Source organism: Rhinichthys klamathensis, unplaced genomic scaffold, assembly GCF_029890125.1.
Source record: "Rhinichthys klamathensis goyatoka isolate OS25496 unplaced genomic scaffold, OSU_Roscu_1.1 h1tg000603l_1, whole genome shotgun sequence".
Lineage (NCBI taxonomy): Eukaryota > Metazoa > Chordata > Actinopteri > Cypriniformes > Leuciscidae > Rhinichthys > Rhinichthys klamathensis.
In genome coordinates, this window is record NW_026607058.1 from 1,048,456 (window position 1) to 1,073,589 (window position 25,134).

Here is a 25,134-nt window from a genome sequence, read left to right on the forward strand (position 1 = left end):
TTAAGAAATTAATACTTTAACAAGGATGTATTAAATTGATCTAAAGTGACAAAACATTTGATAAAGTTACAAAAGATTATATTTCTAATGAATGCTGTTCTTTCTATTCATCAAAGAATCCTGAAAATATTTGATCATGGTTTCCACAAAAATATGAAGAAGCTGTTTTCATTGATAATAATCATAAATGTTTCTTGAGCATCAGATCCTCATATTAGAGTGATTTCTGAAGGATCATGTGACACTGAAGACTGGAGTAATCAGCTCTGATCACAGGAATAAAAATATAGAATTATAAAACATAAAATATAATATGAATTTCATATAATATATATTACAGTTATATAATAAAATTTCAAATAAACAGTAGTGTATATGTACATTTTAACCTAGTATCTCAATCTAAAGAAAGCTGGAAAAGCAGGATTTGTGTCCGTAAATTAAAAACCGTCCCATACGAACCGTCATCCGGCTGTTCTTTCCATTCCTCCAGATCCAATGACGGGATGTTCCCGCAGGAGAGAAAGTCCTCGGGGTAAGTTTCGACTCTGAACGGATCAGGAGGAACCTCCGTCACGCCACTGTTGTCACAGATGACACGAGACAGAGAGTGCCTTTGGAGTTCCTGTCTTTGTTTTGGGGAAAACACACCGGGATGTTCCCACCAGAATCTGAATCACACCAAAAATATCAATATCAATGTGTTATTCTTAGCATTTTGACATGACAAGTTAAAGGAATCATTTGACAAATAACATCTCTTGTGCTTCTCCCAAGTTAAATAAGGGTTTGGAATGACATCGAGAAAAGCAAAACTTGTTTTAAACCTCTAACCACTATTGTCTTCAGCTGCTTATAGCCGTACTGAACTCATTTCAGAATTGATCAACTTTAACACAGTTATTGAACAGAACCAGGGCTCTCAAGTGTCAAGCATTGAGCGTGACAGTCATTTCGGTCTTTTGTCACGCTCTCCCGCCACCACACATTGTATTTCTCACGCAGAAAAACTATTTATAATATATTTAATATGCCGCAGCGCCCAAATTGTCTCTGGCCACGCCGCTTTCACTGTGGAACCGGCAGGAATCAAGCGTGTCTCCCCTTAATCGAGCCTGCCACTTATCGGCCAATCAAAAAAAGGAAAGGGCTACACAATTAGCCAATCAGAAAATAGCACTATTGTATCTGGGTAAGATTTAACGCAACAACCAATTAACCAAAAAGTGCCAAAAGATCTCTTTAGCTCCGCCCACTCCCATGAAGCACTGTGAATGTAATCAAGTCGATCTCAAAATACTTAGTATATGTTGTTTTCAATAAAAAACGAATTGAAATATTTGTGTTCAATTTCACACTAAAACATTTTCACTTGGAGCAAATAATCTCTCACACAATGTAACACTGTCCATCAATAAAAGGGTGAAAGAAATACTGACGAGGTCCTGATATTGACGAGGGGGCGGAGAATTCACATCAGCTGTGTGTGTGTGTGTGTGTGTGCTTGGCCATCAAGTGGTGTTTCAGATTGGATGTGCTGTGATGATAGTGCTTTCAGACAGGACGGGGAATGTGCGGCGCTACGCCAATTTTCAAAACTTTTTGGATGCCAAAACGTTTCTATTGGCCGCGCTGGTAATCGCCACAGCGGCAAAAGTTGAACTAATTTGAATTTTGACCGGTCAAAGCACCGGATCTAGCTAGACCGTAAACACACTTGTTGCGAGCCGGCCAAATAGTAGGTTAACGTTACGTTTTGAGTGGATGACGAGCGCGAGACGCTGAAATGGATGCCAATAAGATTCTGAATGGAAAGTTTACTTTTAAAAAGTTGCCAAATGGTTCCATTGACGAGACCAAAGTGATCTGTGTGTTTTGTCGTTGTGAACTGAGCTATCATCATCGCAGCAAGTCCAGTCTGAAACACCACTTGATGGCCGACGAAGCAACATAACGTCCTCGCGCGGCACAAGCCATTGAAATGAGTGGGTTTCATAGCGCAGTGAAAAAAACAACAGTTTGCTAGGCCAAAAAGACCGTTAATCTCGCGATAAAAAAATTAATCGCGTCAAAATGGGTTTGCGTTAACGCCGTTAATAACGTGTTTAACTGACAGCCCTAATTTCAATATATATGCATATTTTTCAACAATCTTAAAATATATTGTTTTTATAACATTTTTAAATGAGTAGTTTTATATTTCTACATCGTTTTTAATTTGCTTCATGGGATCGTCCTTTCCCTCACTAAACACAGTCTTGTACTTTTGTCTGATTTTCAATTACTTTTTTTGCTTTAAATTAAAGTTTGTAGTGTTGTGATTCTCCTCATAGCTGGTTGGTTTGGTTCATGGCTTATAACGCAGAATTTTTTTGAAATCCCCATGGGAAAAACCCCCCGGAAAAAACACTTCCGGAACGAACAGTGCTGAAGACGTGGACGGGCACTGTTGAACTGTCTTTTTTAAAGCTGCATCCCCGCTAACAAAAATATGTTCTAAGAATATTTCGCTAATGTTCTCATTAAGTTTTGAAAACATTGTTGCACCCTGAACATTAAAAACGTCCAGTTAAGGATATATTCCATTTTATCAAAATTCCATTTCCCACATTCCATTTAATCAAAACTAACCAAATTATGTTCTAAGAACATAGTTTCGTTTACGTTCTTATTAAGTTTTGAAAACGTTATTTCTTTGTTGTTAATTTTTTTAAACTTTTAAAAACGTTTTATGGTTATGCGAATGTTAAAGGGTTAGTTCACCCGAAAATGAAAATGATGTCATTAATGATCATGTCGCTCCAAGCCCGTAAGACCTCCGTTCATCTTCGGAACACAGTTTAAGATATTTTAGATTTAGTCCGAGAGCTTTCTGTCCCTCCATTGTAAATGTGTGTACGGTATACTGTCCTTGTCCAGAAAGGAAATAAAGACATCATCAAAGTAGTCCATGTGACATCAGTGGGTTAGTTAGAATGTTTTGAAGCATCGAAAATACATTTTGCTCCAAAAATAACAAAAACTAGGCCTTTATTCAGCATTGTATTGTGTTCCGGTTCTGTTGTGGATCCGCGTTCAGTGCCGCTGCTGACATGTATCACACCGTGTCCTAGCTACACGCGACGCGATAAAATTCCAGCGACAGCAAGTGTGTCTGTCCACACTAGACGCGACGCGACTGTGAGACGCCACACGTCAATCAAAAATCACAGCCATTCAGAACAGCGTGTGGGCGGAGTCTCTCTGTGAAAGTGCACTGCTGGCCCGCACTCGCATTGGAAATGAGTAAGGACATAATCAAATCAAGAAATAACATTATTAAAAATCAAAACATTAACAAAATATACTCATTGACTAATTTTGTTATGAAGTACAGTTGTTTGCATAGAATTCAGTTTGAACGCTGTATTTTATGCTTTCAAAATCTGTGTGACCTATTTTTAACTAAAAATAAATAATGTGTACTCATAATAACCAGTGTAATTTCTTCATATGACAATCAGTTTATTCGATCTTGTTCTCTGTGTGGGCGGATCTGTCAGCCGCGACGTCGCAGAAATAGGAACCGTTTCTAAATTAGAAACTTCGCGTGCCGCTGTCGCGTCCAAGGGGGTAATCCATCGACCGGAAGTTGAAGCCGGCCGGGTGCCGCCATGTTGTAGCAGAACTTCACTTGCGTTAGCATTTCCATTGACTCCCATTCATTTTGGCGTCACTTTGACAGCGAATAACTTTACGTCTGAGGCGTTTAAAGACTCCATTTGTCCATTATTTAATTCTAAAGAAACACGACAATGTATAAAGGGCTCCATTACCTTCTATGTTACATTATGGCCCCGTAGAAACAGTTTTAGTAAAAATAGGCTAACGATTGCGTCATAACCACTCGACTCTCTGTCGCGCTGTACAGAAATGACCGTACAGACAGGAGGAGAAGCTCGCAGGCGATCGGGGGGACGTCCCGTCAAGGGAGAAGCCCATAGATAATGAGTCCATAAAAGCAACGGAATACTTACTCCTGCTCACTCACGCCAAAGAACTCTTTGCTCAAGTTCCCCGTCTCTTTTCACGCACAGCTACTAGAAGATTCACGTCTGTCAGACAGGTTGCTCACGTCATCAAGCTTAGTTTGAGTCGGTTTGAGTCTGCGCGTCAGGAACGGAAGTGCTCAAAAATCGCTAAAAATGGGCTTCAACTGTCTCAACTGAGTTCCAATGAGATGGCTCTGTCCACTTCTTATACTGTCTATGGTCGCGTCTGGTTAGGACAAAAACTCTGATTAACATGGAAAAGATACCTTTTATCGCGTGTCGCGGCGTCGCGTCGCGTGTAGTTAGGACACAGTGTAAGCCGTATATCGATCAAGATAAAATCCGATGAGACCGATCGTATTTCATTTGAGTCGATATTCATGAAATTCAATCGAATTTTACTGTTTCCATAAGGCATTTTTCATTCGATATCGCTTAATGCGGATAAAAACGTGTGGATGGAAACATAGCTTGTATTGTGTTGGTTGCAGTAGTGCTGCACGATTAATCATATTGCAATCGTGATGTCAAGCCTATGCAATTATATGATGCAAAATGCTGCGATTTTATATGAAATAAACAAATTAGGGCTGCAATTAACGCAGCATCTCTTATTTTTTGTCATCCTTTGGCTAGTGTTATGATCCCGCTCTTATTCGTGCGAATGCTTTTAAACAATTCATACGTGACAAGTCAAAAGAGAGCGCCTGTGAATGTCCTGACTGTGACTCACACAAACGCCAGTATCATGCGCATGCACAGACCGCGCGCCAGAATACAGCTCTCTTTCGCGCTTGAACGAACAATAACACACACAATTATGCCAAAGTGTCGTTTTGTCGAGTATCTTCATAACATAAGAGCAGTCTTGTAATGGACGTAAAGAGTTCTGTCAACAGCGGCTGCTCTTAAAGGGCCAGCAGCCAATAAAGCTTTCTGTCAGTAACGTTAATCAAAGAACAGAGGGAACAGAGAAAATGACTCAGACTAAAATTACTTGACTAAAGAACTTTTGCAGCTTTAATAAGGATTAGTCTATATATAATTTATAACTTATGCAGCTGTTTGACAACTTTATTCAATTTCTGTATATACCTTTTAGACAGGAAGGGCGCAGGTAAATCTGACATTTATTATGGGTTTATGTGAGGATTGTTTGAAGTTCACTTAAATTAAAAGCGGTTATATTTTTTAAAGCCTAATAAATGTTTAAAATATATATATATATTTTTTTTTTTTTATCCAGACATCAATGGCTTATTGATCATTATAGGTGTTATTAACCCTCTGGGGTTCTTCATTTTAGACTCACACTCAGGACCTTCGGGTCAAAAATGACCCGGAGGGCGGCATTAAGATTTATTTATTTGAGTAAAATCAATGAAATATATTTTTGTTCAATAATATTTTTTCTTTTCTTTTTTGGTGTTTTGAGATAATTTTATGATTTATAATTAATATTTTTGCAATAATTAAGACCCATTTTTTCCCATTGAATATAATAGAAAATTTATATATATATATATAATAATAAAAAAAATTTTTATTAAAGCTGTATTTCATTTTAGAGTCAAGTCTAGGCCTCATGAAAGCAATTTTTGAAATGAGATCGGAGCCATCTGGTGGACACACTGAGCATTTTTATCACGCAATAGCACTTTTTTACCACTAGTGGATTTACAGCTCTCTGTAGAAACCTATGGTAGAAACACTCTAGTGATTTTTTTCACATATTGTTTAATTTTTTCCAGGTTGTTGATTTGAATATATAATAACAGATTCTCAAAGACTATTTTTGTCATTTTTTAAAATTTAAAAAAAAAAGAAGATTTTTTTGGTTGGTTTAAATGGTAATTTGAAGTGGCAGTTTTACTTTATAATACATTCAAACCTGAACATTGCATTATAAAGAGAACACATGGAAAGCATTTTGTCACCAATTGTTTTAAGAGATTCACCCCTTCACTGTTGTGTGCTTTTTTTCTGCATCCTGTCTGTTTTGTAGATTGTATGCACAAAAAAACTCTGTATTTTCATATTTTTGCCAATTCCCCATTCATTTCCTATGGGGGTCATTTTTGACCCGAAGGTCCTGAGTGTGACTATTTTTTTTACGACCACTTAGACTTTTCAAATCCTGTCCCCAATTTTTTTGGGTGTTCATATACCAAGTACCAAAAAAGTCACCAAGTTTTGGACCATTCCGATGAAGCTACGATTTTTAACATTTTTTTATTTAAACGCTTCGGGTCATTTTTGATTAATTAATTAATTAATCATTTAGTTGTTGCTAGTTTGAGTTGAGAAATACACATTTCAGAATTATCACTAATCTGTGTGTGCATTTTGCTTTAGAACCAAGCAAGTTGACTCATGAAACCATTTGTTTATTATATCCCAATCGCAATATTGACCTCAATAATCGCAATATGACGTGTTCCCCAAATCGTGCAGCCCTAGGTTGCAGGTTAACAGTGGTTGAGCAGTGTCTCTGCACACTCAGATCTCACCGGTCTCCTTCCCTCAGCGTCTTCATCTGTTTCCCGATCAAGCATGTGAAGAGTTCTCCAGTCCGGGCTCCAGACACCGGTCGTTCCAGAACTCCTCCCAGCCACACGTCCATGCTGTCCGGATGTCCATACACATCCATTACTCTCTCTGCCAAAACATCACTTCCGACCACCTCTGCGAGATCTGATCGGCTTTCAACTCTGTCTAAGCCACAGAAAACCCTCCATTCATTGTAACCTGCAGGAGAAAGACTTTTACAGATCACTCGTGTATTACACAACTATACAACTACATGTCAGCTAACTCTCATCAGAGTATCAGTAGACTAGTATATTAATACCTTCTTTCTCTCTTCGGTAAATCTTGACCGATTATTTTTTTTTTTACTTCATTGGAATGGTACAAAACTTTAGCCTGGTTAAAACCAGACCATTCTCAGTTGTAACTGAGTTATGGTCTGGCAAAGCGTCATTTCCAGAGGGGCGTCACCAACGGACGTCGCGGATAGACCTAAACCCAAGTCCTTTTAGGCAAGTCATGCCACTCGGCCGCCATCTTGGCAACGCCTCCGGGCAGCTATTTCGGACTAACAAGACCAGGCTCCTATCTAAATGAATGGGCAGCGAGTCAGAACTGCAGTTTCACTGGTCACCGGGACATAAAAACTGCATGTATAGAAACAGCAGTAAATTATGATCAAAATTGCTGAAAAAGTTTGCTGACTTTGCCCCAAAATAAGGTTTAAAAGGCCTTTTCCCCACAGGTTATACTTTTACTGCGCATGCGCAAGGGTTCTCTCCCTCGGTCGTGCGCGCGCTACACAGTTTGAAGCACAGTATGTGCGCGCTCTTGCTCGCTCGCTCTAGATACCGGGAGATTTGAACTAATTTGCGGGCATCAGGGACCCGCTATCAATCTGCGGGAGACTTCTGATGTCTGATATTACACAACTCACACATACACTGCATATCAAATCTGCCGCCTTTTCAAACAGTAACGTATTTTGCGCTGTCGCAAACCTCAACTGTGCGCATGCGTCAGTGGAACCAGACGATAGGCTTAAATGTTTCCCGGCTTGACTGTTAAAAGCAGACGATTGGCTTTCCAACGGGAGGGCCGGGACATGTGCATACAACCGCCATCTTTGGCGTTACGGGTTTTCCCTATATAGTTGTATTAAGGATTGATGAAGTGGCATGTCTCTATATAAATAGTCTCTGCCTAAACCCAATCAGAGCGATGAAGGAGATGACGTATGCAGAGCGGCGGAGAAACATCTCCGAGTGTTGTTCTTTGCTCGGTTTTTAACTAAAAGGAAACGTTCAAATGGCTTAAAACAGACGCGATAGCTGATTGGAACGAGTGATGTTCGACGGCGGCATCCATCTTTGTAATGTAGGCTACAAAATCTGCTTCAAAATCCCAGCGCTGTCGTCATCGTGTAAAGCCCGCCCCAACGCTTCTGATTGGTGCCTCGATTTCGGCGGATTGGAAATGGGCTTGAATGAGCTCTTTGCCAGACTAACTTTCAGATCAAATCTAAATTTGCCGGAAGTTGTCTGGGTTTTCCCAGGCTAACGAAACTTGGTAAAGGTTATAAAAGTATTTATTCATCTTTGTAAATGATAATTAATAAAAAAAAATGCAACTGTTCATTTTTAGTTCATGTTAGCGCATGTGCATTAAATAATATTAACAACTTTTGATTTTCATAATGTACTAGTAAATGTTGACATTAACATGAACTAAGATTAATAAATGCTTTAGAAGTATTTTAGTGTTAGTTCATGTTAACAAATGGAACGTTATTGTAAAGTGTAATTATACTTAAGACATGTTTTTTCTCAAACTCAAGAGTTTTAGAATATTAATAAACAGATACTGATAAGCTAAATAAGCAGATACTGTTGTGGTGTTTATTAATATTTTAAATCAGTTTCTGTATTTTTTCAAAGTTTTAGTAATTAGTGTTTATATCATTTTTATAAATGTTCATTTTGGTTTTACTACATTATTTTAGTACATCAAGTTAAAGGAGCTGTATGTAAGATTGTGGCCAAAACTGGTACTGCAATCACTTTCAAATGACTGTAGAGCGGTGCATCCCCTCCCCCTCCCCCCTGACTCGAGGTTGCCAGATAGGCTGCAGGATCCAGCAGGAACGTAGGCTGCTACAAGGAGCTTTCAACTAGAGCAGAGCTGGCAACCCGGATGCCGAAACACTACTGACTTCGTGATTGGTAGATAGGTGGAGGGTGGGGCTTCAGGCCAAAACACAAGATGACAACATCAACATCAGTTGAGGGCTGCAACTTCACTTTTTAAATGACAATATCGTGGCCGTACTACTGTTGTCAGTGATATAAGTATTTGAAATGAACATGATTTCTTAATGTCTGGAGACACATCAGAGCCATTTTATGATTAATTTAAATACATTTCTTACATACAGCTCCTTTAAACTAAATGAAAATGAGAAATTTTGCCTGGGCATTTAGGTGAAATAGGATTTTTTCATATTTTATTTGATGTCAGTTTGTCACGTTTATGTTCGATTAGTGTCACCTTCACAGACTTTTAGTTTGTTTGTCTTCAGTCACATGTTTCCTTTGTTCTATTTTCCCGCCACTCGTTAGTCACCATGGAAACTAATCCTCCAGCACAACTGCTCCTCATTTAGTCGATTATCTCTGTGTATTTACTTCCTCTGTTTTCAGTCTTCAGTGTTGTTTGTGTATGCGTGTGTTTTCCTACATACTGTTACGCATGTTTACCCTTTTGTTTTATTTAATTATGTTGATAATTTGATCCTGTCTTCAGTCCTTCATCCTCATCTTGTGGCACAGTTAAAGTTTGAAAAGTATTGAAAGTGTTTTTATGGTTTTAATTTGTTAACTATAAGTCAGCTTTATTTATATAGCGCTTTATACAATAAAGATTGTTTCAAAGCAGCTTTACAGTGATAACAGGAATATAATAAATCAATAATGCAAACACACCTGATTCAACTCATTAGCTCATTATCATATGGGTTAATGAGCTGATGAGTTGAATCAGGTAGACTTGTAGTCAAGACCGCCTAAACCGAGACCAAGACACTACCAAGACCAGAGGGTATCGAGACCAAGACAAGACCAAGACCAAGACAGACCAAGACCGAGACCGGAGGGGGAAAAAACAGACTAGTGTTGTTGAAGCTAAGCAATAACTTGTAAGATTTTGTTTTGCATTGCCTGCCTATCTCTGCCGATTTCGAAGTCTCCAAATGAATCCATTCTGCAACTTTTAAATACATAATTATATTTTTAAAAACGTAATTATAAGCTAAAGTCCAGGATCCGAAAGTTGGTTGTTTTGTCGCTATGGTTACACACACACACACACACACACACACACAAACACACACACACACACCGTTGGCGGTGCGCTCAAAGTCATCTATCAGTTGTGCAGTTACCCAAAATCTCCTGAATGAAGTTAAAACCCATCATGTCACTGATATGTGTTTTACTAAATATTAATACATCAAAAACTGTACATGATATGTGTTTTTTGAATCAAGTGATCAAAGTGCTCGTTGCCGCTGTGATCAGTAGCGCGGATACGGCTCGCGCACCGCACTGTCTTCACTCGGACGCGCGCATCAATCCGTTGCGGATATCGTCGTGGATATTGATATCCTCCGACCACTATGTCGGTCTGAGACAACGAGACCTAGACAAGACCGAGAGGTCCGAGACCAACACAAGACCAAGACCAAAGACCGTCAAGGCCGAGACCACGTAAAAGTGGTCTCGAGACATACATCACTAAAATCAGGTGTGTTTGATTAGGGAGACGTGCAGTGTTGGTGGGGCGCCAGGACAGGTTTGGGAACCACTGGGTTAGAGCACCAGTAATAATAAGTGTTCTGATGTAGTCACCTGGTAAGCCGTGATCTCGTCCTCGCTGCAGGTTCAGAGCCGCCAGATCCACAGACTCCGGGATGTTGAGGACCACGAGTCTCTCCGTCAGTTCTTCGGTCATGAGATGCTCCTGGTTCTGCAGGACAGCTGGACGTCCCAGAAGACCTCGCAGAACCGGATCCAGTCCACCTTCAGAGAACAACACATGCCATCAAACACTGACCGTCACACACACACACACACACACAGATATGCACAAGTGTGGATCACAGTGCTGGGCAGCTGCTAACTTCATCTCCCTTAATAAGAATCAGAAACACACAACTACTAGGAAAAGTTTCTGTTTATCTGTCAGTGGTGTTAAACTGTGGAATAACTTAAATAATGAGTTAAAGCAAAGTCCAAACATATTCCATTTTAAAAAGATGTGCAAAGAAATTATATTCCAGAGGTACAAAGAAACAGTGCTAATAATAACCTGAGCTTGTAGTATGAGTATAAATATTGTTGTGTATGTGTAATATATGTATGTGAAAATAACTTTTGAATATATATTTTCATTGATTATAGATTTCTGTAGATTTATTATTTTGTAGCCATTTCCTTAAATATAGTAGTAAGGGTATGAGTACATACGTTTTACTTCTTCCTACTCCTTTTTGTACATGTAAATAGAGGTTTTTTTTAAGTACTGGAAAGTATTGATTTTTATTTTGTTGTTCATCTGTTTTTTTTACCATTTTTTTTCTTTCTCTGATTTCTTTTTTAATTGTATTTACATGTTCAAAATAAAGATATCAATCAATCCGCTACATTTTACACCAATTATATTTGGTGTTCAAATTGGGAGCGTTTCTGTTCTGTTTTGTGTTTAATGGCTCTTATGTTGAAATGTATTTTTTATTCCCGCTTTTGGTAATGTTTTCTCCCCGTGTTTGGATTGACTTTTGCTGTTGTCAAGTTGTTTTCTATAAATCAGAATGTATGTAAAATGTCCTCTTGATGTGCAACTGAGTTGAACTTAAAACTATAAATCATTCAGTTAGAAACTGAATGAGAGAAATTATTCAGTGCTTCATTAATGAGTCTGCCAGTTGCAGCAGTCATCATTTAATATTGACATATTCAATATTTCTGTCCCTTGCCTGGACATGTTCGCATGAATCAACTCTATATTGAAGTCGGCCTTCCCTGAAACTCTTTTACCTTCTTATCAACTTGGGATGCGTTTCAATATTTTGCATGAGTAAAAAAAAGTCTCCAGCAGTCTCTATCAGCACACACACACAGATACATACACACACGCTCACACACACACTCTCAGTCTCTCACACACACACACACACACACACACACACACACACTCTCTCTCTCTCACACACACACACACACTCTCTCAGTCTCTCTCACAAACACAAGCTCTCACACACACACACACATACACACACGCTCACACACACACACACACACACTCTCAGTCTCTCTCACACACACACACACACTCTCTCTCTCACACACACACACACACACTCTCTCAGTCTCTCTCACACACACACACACACACACACACACTCTCTCTCTCTCACAAACACAAGCTCTCACACACACACACACACACACTGACACACACATACACACTCTGACACACACACACACACACTCTCTCTCTCTCTCTCACACACACACTCTCACACACACACTGCAGCACCCCGTTTTCACGGAACTGTAAATGTAACGCAAATTTTTGTTCATTCACATTTATTAATTCTAAGCATTTAGTAATTTATTTCTAATAAACACTTTAAGTGGGTTATTTAAAAAGTGTTAGGACTATTTATGTTAAATTATGTTTTGTAAAACATACGCAAAGAGTGTGACGTTATATTGTGTGTTCGTGTAGAAAGAATTCGTCAGCAGCCGCTCAAAAAATAAATAAAATAAATAATAATAATAATTCGTCCGCAGCCGCTCTACAGTGTTGTGTTTGTTAGACACTAGGCAGGTTTTTTTAGTTAATTTCTATTTCCTGTCGCTGTGGTCTTTTATGGTATTTGACAGTGTTAACGGCCCAATGACCCTTTTATTTAAAGGCTTAATTTATGTCCCGTAGACCGGTGACCGTTGCATTACGATTGAAAGCAGTATCAATAACGGCAAAAATGTCATGTGCAGTCAAGTTCGGGTGTGTGCATGGCCGCAGCAATGAGGTCACCGGGGTCCGGACCTCTGTCATTTTTTTACATTCGAAAAAAAAAAAGGTCAAGCTCTCTGAATGATTAATTAGCCGTTTAAACCACCTCATATGAGTGTTTGCAATTCATGTTGCTGCGAGAAGCTGGCGCAGTGAACGGGGCTTGAGAGCTGTGAGTGAGGGCGCGGGTGCCAGATCCCGTGTTGCCAGATCCACTAATGGAAAGGTGGCAGTAGTCAAGTCAAGTCAAGTCAAATATATTTATATAGCGCTTTTCACAATACAGATTGTATTAAAGCTGCTTCACAGTATCAATCAAAACAACTTAACAGTGGTTGTTTACTACTGGAAAAAGACATCAAAGTTTGGTAGAGCTGATCAGTGGTATGATGGATCATTTAATTTGAATATCCCCAAATGAGCAAGCCAAAGGCAACAGTAGTCTACTGGACCTGTTTTTTCTGATTTAATGTGACACTTTAGGAAGTTATTAAAATGGAAAGTTGCATGTTAGTGATATATTCATCTTATTTCCAAAACACAAGCTTTGAACTTATTTCGGAGTATTATTATTATTTTGTTTTGTTTTTCGTAGCAAAATCTGGCAACATTTTACTGTCGGCTTTAATAAAAAAAAGCTTAAACTGTAATTGCATAAAGCTACCACATTCAGTAAGACAAACGCAATGATCATCGTGATTATCTGTAAGAAATGTATAACACTATCAAAAACAATAGCATAACACAGATCTGTATGATACAGAGTGAAATTTGCCAAATAACTTACTGGCCAGCTGGAAGACGGCTCATGCTGTTTAGTTAACCTTTCACAAAGTCATCATAAAAACATTAATTAAAGCAGTGTTTCTCAACTAGCAATCTATTCAATTAGCATATTTGTGTTTGATCTGTGTGAATTACAGAAATATAAGACTTGCTAGATCTACTTTTTTTTCTATATTTCTTTGCACAAAACTCTCCAGAAAGTGCCATTTAATGGTTTATTTCCCCCCCAAAAAAAATACCGAGGGGGGGTTTAAAAAAAAGGGGGTCGCAGCTTAATGTCCATGGGGAAATGTGGGTCCAATGGCCTAACCATTATTATAGCTCAATTCTTTAGACCTCACCCCGGACCTCACTAATTTTCAAACCCTGGTTACGGCCTTGGGTGTGTGTAACACATTACACTGTATAATGTGTGTGCTGTTTAAATGAGTGTTATCACTGATACGTGCTTGTTTTGATTTGTGGAGTTTTGACGAGTTTTATAGAGTTGATATTGTTTCTCAAATAAATAACCCAGCACCCCCAACCTAAAACATCTTCCAGCGCCCCTGACACACACACACACACACACACACACACACACACACACACACACACACACACACACACACACACACACACACACACACACACACATACACACACACACACACACACACACACGCTCTTGATCAGAATAAAGTGTAAAGTGGATCAGACTACACAGTGATGATCAAAGGATGATGAGAATGAACGGATCAGGAACCTTGTTGTACGAGTCTCCACGGGCTGAAGAAGGTCTGGTGAAGACTCAGAGAAGGGAAGCGCTCGTGTTCCTGGAAGCTCCGGTTGAGTCTCGTGAGCACAGGTGAGATGGTCACATGACCGAAGCGGAACGCAGCCGTGGCGAACACGTTTGACACCGAAGGATTCACCGAGTCGTTATAACCCTCGTACGGTCCGATATACTCATCGAAAGCTGCCTGGCCAATGATTTTTGGAACGTAATCTCTCATGGTTATGATCTGCAAGAAAAACAATATAAAGAAAGAGAGAGTCGGTATTTACTGCCAACATGAATAGGGTGACCACCATCAAACAAATCAAATGTGGGATGATTATAAGTTTGTGTGGGACATGTTACCAACACTAAAAAATAACCTGAAACTGTTATATAATGTCTATCTAACTTAATACAAATATTTGTATTCTGCCTTTCAGCTGAAAAAAATTCTTTGTTCTTTAGTCCCTTCCAGAAAACACCATTACATCTCAACATAGGCCTATGTCTTTATGTCATTTAAATTGAACATCCCTGAGCCCAAAGGCAGCGCCATCATGCAGAGAATTTTTTTAGAAACAGTTCTGACCAAGTCCAACTAAAATCCAACAAAATAAACAATGAACAAATAAAATATAAAACAACATCAAATTAGATAATTGATACGGATGCACGATATAGGATTTTGGCCGATATTCGATATGCCGATATTTTCAAACTAATTTTGCCCGATGCCGATACCAATACCGATATATTTGTATTTTTTTTAAGTGCAAAAAAAGCTTATTAAAGCTTCTATTAATGTTCTCAGTCAAGAGCAGTGAGTGATTTCCTCTGTGTTTTGTTGTTTTATTAACATTAACGGGATGATTCTCCCAAAAATTTAAATTGTCATCATTTACTCTCTCAAGTTTCTTTCTTCTGTTGAAATTATAAAAGTTATTTGGAAGAATGTGGCTAACCAAACAGTTGCTGTACTCCAGTGACTTCCATAGTAGCCTATATTTAAGCACAAGAAAGAAATGAATCCAGGTTTGAAACAACATTAGATAGACAGAATTTTTATTTCTGGGTGCAGTATCTCTTTAAAGACAAGCGGCAGAATATTATTACTGTCTCTTTAAGAACTGCACGCGAGTGACGCGACGCGTCTAATATACACGCATTTGACAAGCAGATTTTCTCTGTTTGCTTTCACTTTAGACATTACCAACTTTGTTTATGTAAACCTTGTGTGTATTTGACAGTATCAGCGCAATAAGACTGGAAAGATTAGTCCAGTATGCAGGCGCTGTGACGGCTTTAGTTCCTGTGAGCGTCGGGTGTAACGCGCTCAGAAAAGCGCATGTTAGAACAGCGCATCAGCACGGTGACATGTTTAACTAGCAAGACTTTGACGCACATGCAAACAATGAACTTTTGTGAATTGCGGTGTCCCGTGAGTGTAACTCTACCTCTGCGTTTACATGTGATGTGATGTGATGTGAATGTACGTCGCGTTGTACAGTATGTTGAGATGAAGGCGCCAGAATTGAACTGATAGAATGCACGATACTATGATTTTTCTTCAAAAGCAGATAGTGGAGACATTTTAATCGTCCACGATCAAAAACCGTGAGACCCACAGCACACCCCTAGTTGGAAGTTGTTGCTGGCGCTCATGCTTCGTTCACGGTCGTCACGTGCGCATAGGAAACACGCCACCCTATCGGCAAGACTCATCGGCAGAAATATTCATATCGGCCGATGCGATGATGGTCATTTTAAGCTTTTATCGGCCGATACCGATGTTGTCCCGATATCATCGTGCATCCCTAAATTAATTGACAGTCTTGTATATTAAGAAAACCAAACACTTTCATATTTTTTTTTAGAAAGGATGTGAATTAAAGCAACCACAGCAAGCAACAAGTTGATAAATTGTGTTAAATTAAAATCTTAATTGACCGAATTATCCATTTGTTGACTGACATGGAACGAAACACCGGTCCACATTTTGGTCAACCTACTAGTGACCGTGTTTATCCTTTCTTTTCAACCACTGGATAGGATTTTAAAAACGGCAGTTGTATTTGTACTTCTGACAAAGCGCTGTGAAATATAGGTGAAAAACTACGCTGCAAAAGAATAGGTAAAAAGCTTTCACAAAAAGGCAGAAGAACGCATGCACGTTTTCTTAATATGATAATTAAAAACCAATAGACTGATGAAAATGCGGGAAATTTTCTCAATATGCGACGTGCGGTACAAGGGGTGAAAATGCTATGCGGTACAATGCAAAGCGGGACGGGTGGTCACCCTAAACATGAACCACAGAGACTCGATGCTAAGATAAATCACACACACGGGCAAAAATAGCCCATTTTATTTAGACTGAATTCTTTTAATTTATACATTCTGGAATTGGCTATGGATGTGCTGCCTAAGAACTGCCTATGACAAATAATAAGATGCTGTCTAGGTAGGAGGCACACTCGGTTTTGGAACAGATCTAATGCATTTTGCAGATTTAGCCATTTATCATCTTTCCAGGACAGCATCATCACAAGAAAAAACTTCAAAATTGTAATTCTGAACACTCACTTCTCTGTGCCCCAGGGCACACAATCCAGAGATCTGCTAAATGATACTCTGATTCGGAAATCTGTAGATGCTAATTTGAGAAACGCACGGTTCGTTTGCTAACTAATGCGAGTGGGACTGGGCCATGGGGGATATTGGGTCTCATTCATGAAATATTCGTAAATATACGAGTAAATATGAGAGTGATTTGCGCGTAAAGAGACCTTCCCGAAAACTCATCTCCTGATTCACAAATACTTCATAAACGTCAGACGTGATCAGTGTTGCCAACTATTTTCAAAGGAAAGTAGCTAAGGCCTTCCCTAAAAGTCGCTAAATGTCGCTAGATGACGTCATACCTCAATTAGCATATTGATGACGTCATCGCGTCGTACTTGCGTTCTGTCAGCCTAGTGCGTTTTCTCTTTAAATTAATGCTCTATTATTCTATTTAATATAATATAGCCGAATGTCAAATAAAGCTGTTTTCATTTCCTTTTTTGTTGTTGTCAGACAATAGAACGAGTAGCTATAATATAGTGAATGATTACATTTTTATAGGCCTATGTGGATCATTATCTGAATTGAGAGAGTTAGGGAACCGGATGAACTAAGCTCTGTGATAGTGAGAGTTACAAGTAATAAGCACAAGAAAAGAAATAAAATGAAAACGGTCAAACTAAATTCTTTAAATATAAAACAAAAGAAAAGCAGATAGTGATAAGTCCATGGAAAAACACTGCTCATTCGCGTCTGTCAGCGGCCGTGCGCTCCTCTCAGCCATTCACTGAACAGGGGAGACGCAGCTAGAGAGAGTGACGACCTCGCGCTCGCAGGACAGTACTGGCAACATTTGGAGGTTACTGAGGTTTGTCCAAAAAGTCGTTAAAATTGTCGCTAGTCGCTTTTTTGAAAAAATGTCGCTAAAGGGGTCTGAAAAGTCGCTAAAAATAGCGACAAAGGCACTAAGTTGGCAACACTGGACAGTGAAATGTGTGTGTGTGTTAATTAATTCCACTCAGTCGTAAATGGGATGCGCGTGCACGCTCATTCTCAATTACCATAAATCCCGCCCATTAAATCCGACTGACAACTATTATGGGCATCATATTATGACACCAAACGAAGGATTTCAACATGTCTTCTCAAAAGTGAATGAAAAAGAAAAATTTCTCAGATGCAGAAATCGAAGTTTTATTATCAGAAGTTCATTCAAAACACCACATTTTATTTTCAAGCGTAGGCTACATAGTGGCGTATCAGGTCCTAAAGAAAAGGCGTTTTTTGCCACACTTTTTCCTTCCCACACTTCCCACTGAGGTGCCTTGATACAGCACTCTGGGAACAGCCTATTTGTTCAGAAATTTCTTTCTGTCTTACCCTCTTGCTTGAGGGTGTCAATGATGGCCTTCTGGACAGCAGTCAGGTCGGCAGTCTTACCCATGATTGCGGTTTTGAGTAATGAAACAGGCTGGGAGTTTTTAAAATCCTCAGGAATCTTTTGCATGTGTTTAGAGTTAATTAGTTGATTCAGATGATTAGGTTAATAGCTCGTTTAGAGCCCCTTTTCATGATATGCTAATTTTTTGAGACAGGAATTTTGGGTTTCCATGAGCTGTATCCCAAAATCATCAGTATTAAAACAATAAAAGACCTGAAATATTTCAGTTGGTGTGCAATGAATCTAAAATATATGAAAGTTTAATTTGTATCATTACATTATGGAAAATAATGAACTTTATCACAATATGCTAATTTTTTGAGAAGGACCTGTATAATATTTTTTCAAAATGCTGTGTAAATATGTACCCGATTAAGGTGAATTAAAATGCAGCCTTGGTTATTAATGAGCAAAACGTTCGGATGTTAAACTCACTATGTACGCGTGGCTGGGAGCAGGTGTAACGTTAGATTTCTTGTGTACCAACTAACATTTGGAAAATACGAACATTTTAATGAATCCGAAAATTTACGCCAGAACCACTTTACACACGATTCACACAAAAATTCGCTCTGCTCGTGTTTCATGAATGAGATAGTACATAAACTCGGCTGTGTGAGATGGACATCCTGTGCCTGGAGATAAGATGAGATGCGCCTCAAAAATTCATCCAGTCTTATCGCTGTTATGAAAGTAGTCCAGCACAGAGATGTTTCAGAAGCGTGTCTGACTGACGGCTGGCCCTTTACAGAGGGGACGTATAAATCCAAACCCGCTGTCCATAAGCCCTAAATACAGCAGGACTGGAAACGGTTTTTACTGGTTGTGTGAAGTCGGGCCCTGCGGGACTTTGTTAAAACACTGCGCTCGCTTGATGTGTGCCATGTCCGTGGACTCTGCACTACTTTATAGTCACTGACTCTGCCACTTTAATTTCTGGGGCCCGGGCAGCATTCAGCCTTAGAGATGCTTGTGGGAGCGATCAAATGTGTCTTTGATTCAGCGAGGACCGCTTGGAGAGGAGGAGGCTTTTACATCCATGGCTCAAGGCCTTTAATCCCTGAACTTCTCCTCTGCCCAGTGTGGCGGATCTGTGTGTGTGTCTGTTTAGCACAGGAGGAGAGCGGAGCCATTCATCAGCTTCATCATGTCATTCAAAGAGTCATTTATACTGTAACGTTTAATAATAGATCACATGCATGGATAAAAGTATGTGCACCCCCTTCTAGTCTTTGCTTGAACGATGACAGATCTTAAAATGAACATTATTCTGATCATAGTTTTCATTTTTAGGTGAGCTGTCCCAATGCAAAGACCTACAGTGATATCATAATGTGTGTGTGTGTGTGTGTGTGTGTGTGTTTTTGTTAGACATTAAAAAACAAACAAATTAATAATAGTAATAAAAATAAATAGTAATAATAATTATTATAATTATTTTATTGAATTAAAGTAGTAAATATTATTTAATATAATTTTTATTTATTATTGATATTATTATTAATTCGTTTTTTAACTTGTTTAATAAAAACAAAAACTAATTAATAATATTAATAATACATAATAACAATAATAATACATTTTTGTTTTTTGACTATAAACTCATTTATAATAGTTTTAATAATAATAATACATTTTAGTTAGACGTTTAAAATAAAAAAAATGAATAAAATGACAATAACACTACAAAGTTCCTAAAAATTTAAAATACCATAAACAACTGGTTACTTGAAATAAAATAAACTGTAATAAAATGTTTAAAAACTTATAATTACATTTTCTATTATGTTTTATACACATTTCTCATTTTCATTTAGTTTAACTTGATGTCCTAAAATAGAAACTGATTAAAAATGTATAAAAAATGGACATATAAAAAAAAAACAAATAAAAAATATAGCTGCGAGCAGCGATTACGGGCCCAAGCCGGTGCCACCGCAACCCCGGTGCCTTTAGTTACCTAAAGGCACCGGGGTGGCGGTGCCGCCTGCTTTGGCCCTTCATCGCTGCTCGCAGCTATATTTATATATATATATATATATATATATATATATATATATATATATATATATATATGTATATATATAAAAAGCCGGTGGCACCGCCACCCTGGTGCCTTTAGGGTTATTGTGCACAACGTGACACAAAATATCAAAATATCTGCTCGCTATCTGCCGAACGGCTTTGGTAGTTCCGCTTCAGCACTGATGATGTTGTAGAAATAGTGCGCTCTGGTTGGTCTGGATTATTCGGGATTTTTTATTTTATACAGAAATAAGTTATTTATAATTCAGATGAGAATAAAGTTAGTGTTGATTAAAATGAAGGAAAACAAATAGGCTATATTAATCTGAAATATAGCACATTCATTTTAAATTTATTTAGGTTAAATTACCAAGCATACAATCTTAATTTAATTTAAAGCAAACAATACATTTAAAATATATGGGTTGTATGCACATTTTGTAATAAAAAAAGATATATATCCAAAAAGACAAGGCCTTAAAGGGTTCTGATTCTGATTCATTTTCTGATTCATTTTATTTAAATAGGGACAATGCACAAGTTAACATTAACCTTGTTTAAAAAACAAAGAGAGATGCATTGTGCCAGGTTGTAGCACAAGTGCTATTTTCCGCCCGTAGTCCCTTGGCAGAGAATAATACAAAACATTAAAATATACAATTTTCTAACCATAAAATTAATTTACAATTAAAACTAACATATGCTCAATTTTCCCCCATTCCTAAAACCAACCCCACCCCACCCCGACAAAACTAAACAATCAAGATCCCTACCTCTCCCAGTACAAAACACACACACACACACACACATTTCATAGATGTGTACAGTTTTGTTGTGACAATAACCATGCTTTTGTCAAACTCGAGAAGGTTTGAGGATTTGTACAGGTAATAAGGTGTGTGGGGAGCGTGTTCCACTGTGTTATAGCCACAAAAGAAAAGGCAGATTTGCCAAATGAGGTTTTGCGATTTGGAATATTGCATTCTCCTCTAGTGGCGGACCGAGTAGCTCTTTTAAACTCTTGTCACTGTAACAGACACAATCTCTCTCTCTCTCTCTCACACACACACACACACACACACACACGTCAAGTCACTTACATTTTAGATGCAATATTGAATAAGCAGAAAAATCGGATTTTCTGCTCTGAAAATATAAATAAGCATAAAAATTTAATAAGCACTTTGAATATTCTAAACAGAATAAGCACTAGTCGCTAATGAATAAGTACTAGTACTTAATGGAATAGATACTAGTATCTAAAAAATAAGTACTAGTAGCATGAAAATAGAGACTAGTAGGTTAAAATGATTAAATGTTAAAACGGCTTGCCATATTGGCTCAGAGAGAGAGAGAGAGAGAGAGAAAATGACCTTTTAGATACTAGTACCTATTAATAGATACTAGTATTTATTCAATAAATACTAGTACTAAGTCATTAGATACTAGTACCTATTAAATAGATACCAGTACTTATTCATTAGCTACTAATACGTATTCAAAAGAATATCTAAAGAATAAGCACTAGTATCTAAAGAATAGGCACTAGTGTTAGGTAATGTTAGGTTGACTATTTTATCATTATATATTATTAAGGCTATAATGAACAGGCTGCGATGTCAAGATTGCAATGATGCAATATGTGTGTGTGTGTGTGTGTGTGTGTGTGTGTGTGTGTGTGTGTGTGTGTGTGTGTGTGTGTGTGTGTGTGTGTGTGTGTGTGTGTGTGTGTGTGTGTGTGTGTGTGTGTGTGAGATTGAACATTGTTACACATAAAAGCATACTCTGTCATTTTGTTCATAGAGGACATCATTCAAACTGCAAATTGTTTACTTATATGTGTGTACAGTCGCAATAAATCACAACAAAGTGCTTTTGTCAAACTGTAACTCCTGTCAAACTGTAACCTACAACTGTCACCCAACTAAAATCACACGCACACACTGTCTAAAAGCAAAACATATTTATCCAACCTCATTTAAAAACAGTCTGTGGGAGCCATCTTTTGGACATTCACCATATCGCATTGATTTTCATTTATTGTCTTCGGAGCCCTAATCTGTTTATTTTTCAATTACACATTCTACATTGATTAAGAAATAAAGTTCAAATGTGTTTTTATTTTATACAGGAATAAATTATTTATAATTCAGATGAACATACAATCTTAATTTAATTTAAAGCAAACAATACATTTAAAATATATGGGTTGTATGCATATTTTGGAATTTAAAAAAAATATATATATCCAAAAAGACAAGGCCTTAAACTTGAACAAGGGTTAAACTCTTGTCGCTGTAAGAGACACAAATGATTCAGCATTTTGAACGAATCGATTTACTCAAAGAGTCAATGACCAATCCATAAACATCCACTGTCTCATTCATGCAAGCCTATGTAAACAAAAAAAACACAGCCACTGTCCAAAGTGGCAATTATATGATAACGGACACAGCAATGCATCATGTTAAGGTCATCATGTTTGTAGCATGATCCAGGGGATTAAAACGTACAAAATATATTTCAGGCCTAGTGGAGTTGGTAACTAATAATAGTAGATGTGTAAAGTTGCATAAAATGGAAATACTCACTAATGCAAGAAAAAACTACCTCAAAAAACTGTTATCTGTGTTGTTGTTCAGTCACTCCAGTTGGAATTTTCACCCCAAAATGGCGGCCGCGCTACCGAAGCGGTTAGCTGTTACCAAAAAAGCATCAAAGTTTCGCCTCTTGTTCTTCTATACTCTTTGGTGACACTAAAAAGTATGTGGCTGCACTGGCATTCATAACGGTGCGCGTCCGACAAGCGAGCAAAACAGAGCGAACTTTTTTTCATTTCTACTTCCATAGAAATTCATTCGAGCGCACTGCGAGCGCCACCACTATAAATATCCGTGCGGACGTCCTTACTTTACTTTCACTTTTAACTTAGCGATTTAAAAGCCCCCCGGCGGTGTTACTCGTCAAATAACCGGTGAGAAAATGTTCTCGGAGTCACATAGGCTACCTTATATATTTAAATACAATAGGCCTACCTGATTTTGAACACAAGAGGGCAGTATAGCCCTATGTATTACTTGATATATTTATTTTTTGACTGAATAGTGAATCCTGGCTGTTTTTAAACTTTTACATTATTCTTAAATTGAAAACAAGAATAAAATGGGTTTAGTTCTGTTATTTCTATAATTGTATCTAGAAATAAATGGTGTATAATTAAATTTTTAAAAGATATGAGGCTTTTAGTGTTTATTTTTTTGACATGATTTTAATCCCTCGCCATAGCAAAACAATTTGAGATATTCAATAGATATTCACAATTATGCTTCTTTAATGTATTTTCATCATGTTAAAAAAGTTTGGTGGGAATAAAATAAACCACTTAAGAGGAGTGGGTAAAAATGTAGAGGCTGGTTTTGCAAAACATTCACATTCAGACCAAAATCCCACTTCCTTTTGGGCTGGCTTAAAGGGATAGTTCGGCCAAAAATGATATTTAACACATGCATTACTCACCCTCAAGCCGTTCGAGATGCATATGTCAATCTTGTTTCAGACGAACACATTTTCAGTTATTTTAGAAAATGTCTTAGACCCTTCAGTGGATATAATGTGAAGCAATGGGGTCCACCTCCTTCAAGTCCCAAAATGTGCATACATCCTTCACAAAAGTAATCCATCCGGCTCCAGGGGGATAAACGAAGGCCTTCTGAGGGTAATCCGTGCGGTTTTGTCGTAAAAATATACATATTTAAAACTTTATAAATGAAAATATCTGACTTCCGGCAACGATCGACGCGTCGAGTTTCATGCAATTTCAAGCATGCTAAGAGTCTCAAAAGCATCAAAAAAGAATATTAAAGTTTGATGCGTTGCCATGGCAACATTATCTTAGATATTAAACAATCCTTTCACAGGTCTACATCTGCCGTGTTTTTACATTATACAGATGAAGTTTGAAGCAAATCGGGTAAAAATAAGAGGGTGATTTCAAAGCATTTTGAAAGTGACACACTTCCTGCTGCCAGTTGGTGGCGCTATAACTTTGACTCACAATAGTCACATCCATGTGATCGGCCTCTTACAACGAACACACTGCTGAAGTTTCATCGAGATCAGTCAATGTATGCAGAAGTTATAACACACTTCCTGTTTCTTGTTTCTCGCCATAAATTCGTTTCCTCGCCACGGCCAAAGCGTTCGAGATATCAAAAATCCCCTGGCAATTTTTCATCCTCAGTGTCTTGACTTCATGCTGACCGAGTTTCGTGCCGTGAAGTTTGAATTCTCTAGGAGGAGTATTTCGAATTCCTGAGCATGGGTTTTCCAAACAACCCTAAATAGCCGACATCCTGTCGGGCTGGGGTAAAAAATCAGAGCATGAAGTATATATGAACCGATGAGATCTATAAGTGTACCGAGTTTCATATTATTCCATGCAAGCGTGTTTGATTTATGGACCAAGTTTGCGGACCGCGTTCCAGGGGGCGCTGTCGAGCCCCCCTGCCACGCCCGGGTACCAGCTTCAGCCCGGCCCTGATGGCCGCGGGTTCTGACCCGTGTGCAAAGTTTCAAGAGTTTTTGAGCACGTTAAGGGCCCCAAAAGTGCCCAAAAGGTAGTAAAATAATAATAATAATAATAATCCTTAGGAAAACAATAGGGCCTTCGCCTTTTCAAGGCTTGGGCCCTAATGACAAAAGCACAATAAAACTTTAAATGAAAAAAGGTCAAATAAAAAACAAACTCAGAATATTAATATGAACTATAATAGTATGTCTGAATGACACTAAAGCAACACTGTTCTGAATCATGAGACACGAGCCGATCTCTGGACTGAAGCAGCTGTTATGAAAACTGTATATTAATATAAAGGAGTTTTTAACCCCTAAAGCTGTTTCTGAAACTGTCGATAAGACTTTAA

General features: G+C 38.1%; 1 protein-coding gene across 1 annotated transcript in view; it reads right to left on the reverse strand.

The window, feature by feature from the left end:
• Nucleotides 1–397: 397 nt before the first annotated feature.
• Nucleotides 398–25,134, reverse strand: part of tpo (thyroid peroxidase) — a 48,244-nt gene continuing 23,507 nt past the window's right edge. Inside the window, exons 8-11 of the mRNA XM_056240562.1 lie at nucleotides 14,170–14,428; nucleotides 10,466–10,636; nucleotides 6,542–6,779; nucleotides 398–671 (exon numbers count right to left, since the gene is read on the reverse strand). Coding sequence (XP_056096537.1) covers nucleotides 398–671; nucleotides 6,542–6,779; nucleotides 10,466–10,636; nucleotides 14,170–14,428 — 942 coding nt within the window. The remainder of the gene's footprint in view (nucleotides 672–6,541; nucleotides 6,780–10,465; nucleotides 10,637–14,169; nucleotides 14,429–25,134) is intronic.